Source organism: Phlebotomus papatasi, unplaced genomic scaffold, assembly GCF_024763615.1.
Source record: "Phlebotomus papatasi isolate M1 unplaced genomic scaffold, Ppap_2.1 HiC_scaffold_60, whole genome shotgun sequence".
In the NCBI taxonomy this organism is placed as follows: Eukaryota; Metazoa; Arthropoda; class Insecta; order Diptera; family Psychodidae; genus Phlebotomus; species Phlebotomus papatasi.
The window spans coordinates 21,997-34,095 of NW_026604796.1; the positions used below are offsets into that span (position 1 = coordinate 21,997).

Genomic DNA, 12,099 nt, shown 5'->3' on the forward strand with positions numbered 1-12,099 from the left:
CTGTGCCATTGATAAAGTGCCCCACCCTTTCCTACATATAGATTTGTTTTTGAAATTTCGTATACGAATTTTATAGTTTACTTCAATATATAACTGTCAAGTACTTGTGTTAAGGATTACGGGTATCGGACAGTTGCGTTTTCTCTACTTTATTTATTCCTTTTAATATTGAAACATTTATTTCATTCAAGTTCTTAAGTGTAGTAAATAGTATTTAAATATATATTTTTTTAATTTTGAAAGCTTGTTAGTTGAGAATTTTGTTTTAATTGGCTTAAAAATTTCATGTTTCGGTTTCCATAAGATTACAATTTCAAATTTTCTGTTATAGAGTGTTATGTCATTGCGTTTCTACGTTTTATAAACTAAATCTAACTCTATACCTTTATAAATCCCTACAATTGTCGGCCTAGCTACTCGCCCTCTTGCTTCGTGATCTTCCCACCTGTCTCCCGACTTTGGTGGATTTGCCGTCTCATCACTTGACCGCCCGGCTGGCACTTTGGGTGGGTGGGTTTGCTGGGAATGGGGTTGAATATGGGTGTGGGTTGTGATGACGTCGTCATGACTGTGCGCATGTAACAGGCGCGAATCTGCGCAAATGTCCAGACCGAGTATCATGCGAGACAAGCCGATCCCCTGCAAATTACTAAACTTGTGCCACAACCACTCATTCCCGAATTATTGGATTCTAGTTGGCATCGAGAAGTCTACAGTGTTGCCCCCTTATTGTATTTTTGTTAGCATTCTATCTCCAGCAACCTTCTGCTCAGGCAAATAGCCCTCTTTTCCACACATCAGGACACTTTTCCGGGTTTCTTTTCAGAGCTATCGGAACTTGATTTGTGCGGAAAATTGAAGGTTTTGCTGAAAAATCCGTAACTTTTCGATCTGTTCTGAGCTAAGGTTTGCCTGGAAAAGCTCTTGCGGTGTCGGTGTATTAGTGGAAAAGCCGTGTCTGGTGGAAAAGTGTGTGATTTTTTTTCAAACTTATTATGGAAAATTGATGTGGAAAATGTTAGTTTTTGATGGAAAATTAAGAAAAATTGCATTGCTAATGTCAAAAATGATGCAAATATTGCTATATAAGTTGTATGTGTAAATGAAAAATATCGATAGATATTTTCTTGCCTGTTTTTTTCACATCTTGTCGATGTGTTTGTGCGCGTGTTTGGCAAGTTCTGCAGAAGCTTTTCAGGGTGGGGTATATTATTTTGTTCTCAACGGCCAAGTTTTTCGCAAAGGGTCTGTAACACGAAATTGTCATGCTGCTGCTTCAAAAATACAAAAAAACCACATCCTTAAATTCAATACATACTTTCTCTAGAGCTGTAAAACCTTCTGAAATGGTCGGAAAGTCTGAAATTTATTGCATTAACCCCATGAAAAGTTTATCATCGCACTAAAGTCTTCCACGAAATACATTCTACCCCAATTATAATGTACTTTTCACTCACTAATTGTTTTCAAGTCAGTCTATGTTGTTCTTTTACTTGTCTCGTTTTTCTATAAGTCTTTTCTACTGCGTCTGAGCTCATGTTATAGGTGAAAATTTCTAAAGAAAATAAATTTTATGATTTTCTTTAGAAATTCTGGTAATTCTTGGACTTCAAAGAATGCTTAGGGTAAACCCTTTGCAAAACTTTGGGGTTGCCTGCAAGATGATTCACCTGGATATGGGGTGGAGAAATGTAATACTTAAAACTTTGTAAAGAATTTATTAGTTAGAGAATTTTTGGGAGTTTGTAGGAGATTTTTCGAGGTCAAAATTAGTGTTTGGGCGTTGACGATGCTCAGGCTTTTGACGTACTTTGGCAATTCTTGCACAAGTTTTGGGTGTTATCTTATGAAATTTTATGTAAGTCCTGTAAGTCTATTTTATGTATTAAATGGTGGTTTGAAATATTTGTTATTAATTAGAATTTTAACTATTCAGTATTTTGGCTGCCACCGATTTATTAATTATTAAAATAACAAATAACGCAGTTTTTCCTTTACATAAGCCTTAAAAAAAATCAATTAACTGCATTCATTTTAAAATCACCGATTTTTTTAAATTGAGATTTAGAGAAAACAAACCGGTTTTACATAATTTCAATACACTTTTAATAATAAGAAACAGTTCGAAATGACTTAATTGTATTGAGAACAAAACCTGTGTCACGTTTATATTCTATTTCTGTGAAAGTGTTTAAAATAATTCTTATTGGCTAAAATTCTTTACAGTCTAAGATTTCGGTTTTTATATCTTCGATGTAATCACATTTTAGCATAATACCATAGACAGTCTTTGGCGTCTACGTACTGGAAGCAATTTTTGTCAAAAATTGCTTCCAGGGAAATTTTTTTTTTTAAAAATCATAAAAAAATTGCTCTTAGTATGTGTAGAGGCCTTAAGGGCTTAAGCCGACGAGAGACGGCCTAGTACGAAACTGATGGGAATGTAGTCTAATAATTATTTTGATTATAACTGCGTTAAACCGTCACTCGGTTTAAGTCGAAGGTCTTTCCGTACAGAAGCAGATCTTGAAAAATTCGAAAATCTATTTGAAGACCCAAAAAAGAAACTTTCTTACTTCTTAATACTTTCGCAAGGTGGCAAAAGTTACATCCTGTTCGAATTTCGAAGTACTCAAATGTCAAATTGTGACGGTTTTCTTCACATTGTTATGCGGAAAAAAAACAACGACGTTTACTGTTCTTGTCCCATTATTTAATCACTCCATAATCACTGTGAGTAACTTTTGCGAGCTTTTTAGTGTGATATTTAATAAATTTTCCCCACCTTGTTCGAAAATTTAGTACGAAAATTCGAAAATTGAATTTGAATTCTCCGAACTTCAACGGCTTTTTGTGCAAATAGAGTTCCATTTACCTTTTATCCAAGACACTATTGGAGAATCAAAATCTAATTCTGTTTGGGCTCGGTATGTCCAACACATTCAGTTTTTGTAAGGTCAAATAATGATAAATCTTAACTGATTTGAATCCACTTTCCTGATTTTATTTGAATACAATTTTTAAAATGATTTAAATAAGTTATAAACGTGTATACATTTATATAAGCTTGTATTTTCTAAACATTTTTCTATATCTTGTAAGAAACATGTGATGGAATCATGTGCTAAAAATAATATATAAAAATTGTCAGAGACAAAAAAATCCTACCTCTCAATCGGATCAATTTGGAAAGGGGTCGCTTTTCACCTCAAATGGAAGTTTGTTGATGCCGAAAAGCGCTCTAACATGAAAAGGAAATCATTCCAAAAAACAAATCTTACGGATGAAGGAAGGAAAATGTCAATAAAAATAAATATAAGGAAAATTCGGGTAGAAAGAGTGACAAGATATGAAATTAGATATTAAATTTCTCTCCCCTCATATTTACACAATCATCAAATATTGTATGATACAGTGTCTCATGGTTGGAAAAAAAGAAGAATTTTTGCTTCAAACCTCAGCCCACACACAAAATACGCTCAATTTTCTGGCAAGTTTGCTTTTCGGGGGGGGGGGGGGGGGGGCATTGCCTACCAAAAAACACCATCGACATGGACCTAAGATGAGAAAACATGTCAAAAATCATATCCCATCCTTGTGAAAATTGACAGAGAAAAGTCACCAGAGCATGTCAATGAAAATTTCTACATCCCCAAACTACCTATGGAAAACTTTGGGGATGATGATGATAGGGGGAAGGTGAAAGAAATATTTGGTGTCTGCGAAAATGAGAGGTTTTCTTTGGAATCATATCATCTTATTGCTCGAACTCAAAAAGAGAGGTCAATGATATAAATCCTCGATTTTTCGGTAGCCCCGGTAGCCCAATATTTACAAGGTCCATGGTCCACCCACTGAAAGGTGTTATTTTAGCATAGTTATATAAAACTGTAGAAATTTGAGAACTGTACTTCTCACTGTTTGTCCAATTTCCGCCTGTCTGCATTAAGCTTTGGGGTTAAACGGTAAAAGATATCGATTTCTGGTTCAAGTTTCAAAACTTCAATATCTTGGAAGATATTCAATTTCTAATTTTCAGGTAGCCATATTTTGATCCATACTTGCCTAGTCTAATTGGATATTTTGAATGTAGAAGACACTAATCCCCGTTTATTTCATCTAAATATTTCAATTCAAAATGCTCAATTTTGGCATAAATATCTCCATTTTTTTGAATGAGTCTCTTTTGGTTTCTCAGAATTGGTTTCAACCGTTTCAACCGGGTAAAGAGTCAGTAGGGGTAAGTCGGGCATTTTTTAATTGGGGTACCTGTAAAATTGAGCTTTTTTTCATCGAGGGGGTAGTGAGTCTAATAAAAAAGTGGATCTATTTCACACAATACCCTGTGAATATTTTGCAGATTTTGAACCTTGATTCAAACAAATTTGCTCGCATTTGTTGGAGATTTTAAAGTATGAAATTTTTGAATAAGCTTTTAATGCAGAATTTTTAGAAATATATCAGAATGATAAGTCAATTCTCTTTGTGTAAATACTTATCATTAGGTTCATTTGCCATGATATAATTTAGTACGAGAAACCAATTGTGAAGTTAAATTACAGTATGATAATACTCAATATGTTGAATTTTTATTAAAAAATAATATTACTGTTATTTAAAAAAAAAAGGGGTGGCAAAGCATCCCAGGCTTTGCGAAATGCTCAAACTCGTGACTTAGATGCTATACTTCAGAAGTACTTGCGCATCATTTACCGATTACCGGTTCTCAACCGATTTAAACCGATTCACAAATCAGTTAAAAGATCACCCAAAATAGTTTTAAAAGTAATAGATTTGATTTTCAGATAAAAATTATGTATCGTCTATGAAGCGGTTTATTACCGGTTCAGAACTGACTGGAACCGGTTTGGTTTCATAGGAAATTCCAAGACCTTTCCAACAAGCCTAAACATGACCCCATTCGCTTGATAAATGCACTCTCTAGTGTCTTTTTAGCTTTTAACCTTGAAAAATCATTAATATGAATGATTTAATGATATTTTTGTATATGGTCGATATCCGCATCTCTAAAATATATCCAACAATGAAAAAATCGTACGACGCGTTTTCGATCAATCCAAAAAATATGGTTTTGGAGGTGAAGGGGAAGGTTGGGTCAAAATAAAGGGCATGTTAATGATACACACAGAAAAATGGAAAATTCTTAAACAGAAACACCCAGGAATTTAATTTGAAATCCCATCCAATGAATGCCAATGCCCTAATTTTAAATCCTTGATCATTTAGTTTTAGTTTTAGACAGATAGACGGATCAGACGAACAAACAGCGACGTTTCTCAGAAATCGTCTGAAACGTGAAGATTTGTTGAGAAAAGGGATCTTCAGGAGGTGGAAGGAGGAAATTTTGGAAGGGGGGGGGGGTTAAAAAAATCGAGAGATTTTATATACTCATACTGCTCTCTCTGTGGAGTTCGAGCAGTAAAATGTATATATCCAAATACAATACCGACAGAACTGAGAGTGAACGAACTCATGAGTTCGAGCATTCCACGAATTTTCCTTGGCTCTTGTTTTTTCTCACACACACAATTCATCAAATGAAATTCTTGAATTACACATTTCCTTCCTAGAGAGACGTAAACATTCGATTTGCATGCGACAGTCGATTTTCCTGATTTATCGTCGATGGTTAGTAGAATAAACAGAGAAATCATTTTGTTCATTTGTTTTTTGTAAGAATGGATGCAAACTCGGTTTTGACGTTCTGTAGGGAATGTCAAAATGTCAATATAGGAATTTAAGGAATTCAAGAACTCAGAGTTGTACGCATTCCTACGTAGCATGTAAAGCCGTCTAAATAATTAAGACCAATTGAAAAAAATGCGTTTTTAAAAAAAATTTCCCCTATCATTGTAGAAAACATCATTTTTTTTAAAAGGGCAATTTTTGACGAAAATTGCTTCTAGTGTGTAGATGCCATAAAAAATCTCAGCTACCATAAGATTATCTGGGCTTATCACTGGTTTTTGTACACTTGGTCTAGAGTAGTGAAACCACTTAATGCCATATCTAATAATATAACCTCAATAAAATTGACTTTTACTATTATTATTATTACTAATATTACTTTGTGCATTTTGAGAATATTTCTTTTAAATGTTATGTATATTATCCAATTTTAAATTAAATTTCATTTGTATAGTTTTTGAAACAGTCACAACATATCTCAATAGTCATGCTGAACGGGGAATGAAAAATATTTGATTCATTTTCCAGCAAGTAAATGAAGCATAATGCGACAAAATTTGCGTGTTAGTTGGAAAGCCATTTCGCACATGTACACAAATTGTGTCCTAAAAACCCAGAGTATGTCAATTCAATTAAATTAGTGCTTAGTGGTGGAAAATGAATTGATCGGTGCTCAAATGGGACATTCCCTCGGGACACTCTTGCACTGACCCCATGGTAAATAATGGGATGTATAAAGCATCTCTGCTGGTGTCTTTTACTGTGACCCATCATCCATACCTTTTTACGGTCTGAGTGGTTTTGCAAGGTCCCAGTGTGTGGGCAAAAGTGGGACAAAATACTTAATTATGTTATGAAAACATCGTTATATATCTCGTCATATTAGTAGGGTGTCAAAACTCACCCCATTAGATTTCACTGTCTAAATGGGTAACATAAAACATAAATACACAACCGGAAAAGCATATGACGACACAGTGACAGTGGATAAAAACTTCGAGACACGAAACTTTTCTTGCATATCCACAGAGATGAAAATTCAAGAGTTTTTGTGTGTTATAGCCTTGTAACACGATTCCAGAATACTCCAGGGGTGTCTTGTACTCGCGCAATATGGATGGTGTTTTTTTTCGTGTGGATGCTGAGGATTTTGCAAGGATAAAAAAAAAACAGGCGACCTTTCCCAGTGCAAAATAGAAAATCATTTGCATTCAGGAAGAATCAGAGCGTGATATTTGACTGAGGATGTACATAGAATTGAAAATGTGGGGTTGAGGGAAAGTTTGGGCTTTGAAAATTTATGGTGAAAAGTTACTATCGAAAGTTAGATTTTCTGGGTTAGTGGAAAGCATTTATAGCTTAAGCTCTCTGAAATTGGGCGTCAAGAGTTGTTTGGATGGGAAGATGATTATGCTTTAGCTTTGGACTATCCCCTACGTATAAGAACTTTGCTATGAAATGCAGTATGTATGCTATGAAATGGGAATATCTCTGTTCTGATACCGTAGATGCGGGTGACTTTAGCCTACGGATGTGGCGCTACTTCTTGATAATTGTGTGAACTTTGCTTTAATTCTAGAATTTAAAGATGGTCTTTATCGATTCGATCTACTACGTACGATCGGTGAAGACCACTCATGAGTGCTAAAATAAAAGAAAAGCTGCAGCAAAGTCACCCGCATTTACGCTACTAATTGAGACATTTATGTATATTAAATACTTACATACTTAGGTGTTGCTACTTTGCTTTAAGGGATAGGGCCTCTTGCACCCCCCCCCCACAAGAGGACGTCTTCTCGAACGCACTCCTTAAGTAAATGGGCATTCTGTCGCTTTCCATCCGACACACTTGCCCTAGCCCAGATAGAGGCAACAATTTCAAGTTGTTCATGTCCGTGGTTCATCCTACTATGAAATTTGCCCACACTTGGACAGCTCTCATTAGGACTCAATATTATTGATCCCTTTTACCTTATTTTATATATATGAAATTCCACTCTTATGGATCCGACATACTTTTTTGATTAGGAAAATTTCATGAAATCAAAATTCACATCCCTTTCTCAAACGTTTTATAACGTTTTACACGTTCTTCGATTGAGCTAATTTTAATTTGTTATGATGTTTAAGAGAAGAAGAAGAGTGCGAAAGGGTGAAATAGACATATGCATAAGGGTTGAGAAAGAAAGGGATGCGAATTTCAACTTCATGAAGTTTTACTGTTTTAAAAAATTCTGGGAGTCATTAAGGACACATTTTTCGACGTATTTTTGGGTAAAATGAATAATGCTGTTTGTGCGTTTGGACATAACTGAAGCCAAAGACCTAATAGTTATGGTAATAGCGACTAAGGGCTTTCGTTAATTTCATTAATTGGCCCAAGGTTCATTAATATTATTTTAATTTTCCTTCCACTTAATTTTACTGCTCGAACTCAAAGAGAGAGCAGTTATATAATCGACTTTTTTTCAACTTCTCACTGTTCTGGAGCTTAAACGGTAAGAGATATCGACTTCCGGTCTTCGATGACCCCTCCCCAAATGACATTATCTCGTACCCAACCTCTTTACTTTTCCCCCCTCCCCTTTCGTACGTTCTCTATCCCTCAAAAATAGGTCAAAAATCAGGTTTTTCCAATTTTGCAAAAAATTGGCCTAAGCTTTTTCAATGATTTTTGGATATGTTTTAGAGCTGGTCCTGGTGAACATTTCGCCCAACATATCTATGACCGGAAAATTCGCAATTTTGAATCATTGAAGGTCAAAGTTCAACTAATTTCGAAGGCTCATTTTTCAACCGATTTGGTTAAATTTGGATTTTTTGGAAAGGTACTGCAATGTCGAACCCGGCTGCAGCGGTCTTCATCGGTAATGAACCGGTTAGGTACCGATTTTTGAATAATTTTACATCCCTAATAATTGATATTCCCTAAAAGTAAAGTTTTTTCGATTTTTCTCAAAATTGGCCCGAGCTTTTTCAATGATTTTTGGATATGTTTTAGAGCTGGTCCTGGTGAACATTTCGCCCAAACATACCTATGACCGGAAAATTCGCTATTTTGAATCATTGAAGGTCAAAGGTCAACCACTTTGGAAGGCTCATTTTTCTTTTTGCTTAAAATTTGATTTTTTAGAAAAGTATTGCAAATTAGAAGCCAGTTGCATCAATCTTCATCGGTAATGAATCGGTTAAGAACCGATTTTTTGATTTTCAAATGCACTTGTGATTTATGAATCAATTTGATCTCTAGTAGATCAGTGATTTCAAAAGATTACGCAAAAAGCTAATTCACCGTGAGCTCTGTCTCGTGAGTTCGAGCATTCCGCAAAGCTGGGACACTTTGCCATCTCTTTATCTGAGTTTTTGGAATATTTTTACAATGAGATAAATAATCAAATTTTATTTATAAGATTAATTTCAAATAAGTTTCAATCGGTAAGGGAGCATTGTTTTGATTTTTTCAAGAAGAGAAATGAGGTGGTAACTTGGTAACTATTAAAAGTGATTCTTGTATCGATTTTCATCTTGGACTGATTAACATCTTGTTCATGCGATCATTTCGCAATTTTTTTTATACCAATTAATGCTTAATTTTGAAGTTATAGCAGCAAAGTAACAACATTTTATGCAACTTAATGTCTTTATAAGAAATATAATGAACATTTTAGGGTTTTCCATCAAAGTTTTGTTAGAGAACATTTTATTCAGTTGAATTTTGAAAATACGTGACATTATTCCACAAAAATTTTCCACTTCGTTTGACGCGTGTGTTGTGTTGCCGAAAGCAAATACATAACATTTTCTAGGAACAGACACAGATCGTCTGAAAAGCGGGAAATTGGGCTTTTTTTCTGCGGCCTTTGAGGATAATCTGAGTAAAAGGACATGGCTTGGGGCTACTGGAGTGCAACTGCTGTAGATCGTGGTCGTTCACCACGACGCAACACGCAATGTGCCTCTGTGCCGGCCAATACGATGCCGCAATCGGAGCCGCCGCCGCCGCAATGCTACAGCCCCTGTGGACGCAGTCCATGTGGCAGTCCCTGCCACAGTGCATGCCAGAGTCCTTGTCAGAGTCCGCAGCATGTGGCGGCGTGCAGTGAGTCGGAAAGTGAGCCGCAAGCATGCCATCAGCCACCTTTGGAAGAGTATCCCAGGCGACAGAGTCTGGATCCATTGGATAGTCCTCAGGTAGCGGTCAACGTGTCAGTTTCGCACCGAGACACCGAATCTCTTCGGGGATTGAAGACTCTCCTCCCACTCATAAAAGCATTTGTTCGCACTAACAGCTCACAGAAAAGCTTTGGCGATCATTCAGTGATTCGATATTGGCGATTTTAGATTTAGTAACTATATCTTTCTCATTCTGTTTTAACTAGCATGATATATATAGAAGAATCCTCATAGACATTTTGCATGATAATTTTCACGTTGTCTCTAAAATGAAAATTCCATTTTAAAAATTCAAAATTATCTATTTTGAATCCGAGTCACTGATCTCATAAATTGTTCAGAATCATTATGTGAGCATCTTTGGAAGTGAAAATGAGTGAATTTTTTGGAACTGAATCGGGAGGTAAATGTGAGAGATAAAAGATCCTAAAAAATGTAAAAGAAAAATCGCACTTGAGTTCAGCGATACCAGGCTATCAATCATGTCCATAAAATATCATTAATGTTGACTGGGAAGTGATTCTCAGCCGAGGGGAGTCTTTGCCTGGTGATCCTGGGGGTGGATTCAGGTGTCTCGGGCGGGAAGCCATGTGGAGGAGGTGTAGACCCTCTGTCATGGAATTTTCTGCAGGCAAATCAACTGTCGGATATTCTGTGTCGGGGAGCCACGGTGTCCTCAATCTCCTCCGCCAACAACACCCTAACTCGGGGTGCTTCATTGCGTGATACTGGTGATTACGATGTGCCCCATCCGCATCCTCATACACATCACTACATGACGACAGCTACGTCCACATCAATTCATGGCTCAAGGCCAGGCAGTGCTGGTGCTGCATCGGCTCACGGACACAGCGGACATGGCAGTGGACATGGTAGTGGACATGGAAGTGGAAGTGGGAGTGGATCGAGTCCGGGAATGAGCGGAACGGGCAGTGTTATTGCCGGCGGCGTCAATTACTTGGAGTGCCTCCATTACGAGCGAATGCCTCTGCCTATTCCGGTGCAAATTCCTATTGTACCGCCACCGCCACCGGCACACCTGCTGTCAGAGGATGAAGTGGAACCGGCGTATGCTACAGGTAAAAACAAGAACTCAACACTTTTGATCTTGTTGCAATAAATACTTTTTTTCAGTTTATTTGTTTTTTTTTTATTTATCTACTTTTGAAATTTTATAAACAAACAGTATTTCAGGCGATTTTTCTAATCAATGTAATAAAAAATTTCCTCAAATAATGAATCTGTTTTGATGAACTTCAACACAAAAAGTGACAAATATTGCCTTTTCAGACTAGAGCTCTTATATCCAATTTTAAGAACTTGTTTTTAAAACACAACTAATTGTCTATACCCTATTGCAGTCCTTATACGAAAATACCCAGCGAGCACAGTTAGCTAAAACAAGCAGCGTTTTCAGCATAGTTTTTCTGAAAACATTGCCTTTTTTAGCTAAATGTGCTCGCTGGGTACTGCTAAATTATTCGTACACTGAGAGAAATCCGAAAAAGTTAAAATAACATTCCGGAAATGTTAATTTTACCCTGCAGTATTGATCCAAAATCGGTGTAAATATTATGCTCTTTAGCTGTATTAGGGGTTAAAGTTACCTTTTTTCATGTTATTTCTACCCTTAAAAATGTGTAACATTAACATTAAAAAATGTTGATATAATTTTACACCTAAAAAGTGTCAAAATTATGAGGAAAAAATGTTAATCGCACCCCCGTTTTTTTCTCAGTGTAATAACAATTTTTTAAGATCGGAGTTTAAAAAGACTCTAAAGGGTGTGTTCTTACCCGAATTGAGTCATGTATGGGTTCGTTATGCCCTAGACACACTTACGACTTAGGCCGAGAGATGACTTAGTGGAAAATTATGGAAATGAAGTCTAACCATTATTTCGAATATAATTACGCTAAGCCGCATCTCGGCTAATCCTCAGGTCTGTCAAGGCCCTTAGAAAGGTTTAAGAATCTTTAATAGGTTTGGACTCCTGAGTTGCGGTTAAAATCCCGAATACAAAAATTCCAAAAGGGCTTAAATCCCGAAAGCCAAAATCCTTAATTCTTAAAAGTCACATTCGCGATTTCTGGAGGCAAAGGGAAATTTTCTGTTTTGGGAAATTATTCCATACATTATTCTCCGCATAATTTCGTCTTCTTCAGTATTTTGATCATTCGGGATTTTGGCTTCTAATATCAACCGGCAATGAGACAA

At 36.3% G+C, this 12,099-nt stretch overlaps 1 protein-coding gene across 3 annotated transcripts in view; it reads left to right on the top strand.

The window, feature by feature from the left end:
* Positions 1-707: 707 nt before the first annotated feature.
* LOC129809323 (atypical protein kinase C-like) overlaps positions 708-12,099 on the top strand; it is a 90,057-nt gene continuing 78,665 nt past the window's right edge. For all 3 annotated transcript variants that reach the window (XM_055859140.1, XM_055859141.1, XM_055859139.1), the window contains exons 1-3: positions 708-969; positions 9,516-9,900; positions 10,514-10,961. In XM_055859140.1, coding sequence (XP_055715115.1) covers positions 9,595-9,900; positions 10,514-10,961 — 754 coding nt within the window. In that variant the 5' untranslated portion in view covers positions 708-969; positions 9,516-9,594. The remainder of the gene's footprint in view (positions 970-9,515; positions 9,901-10,513; positions 10,962-12,099) is intronic.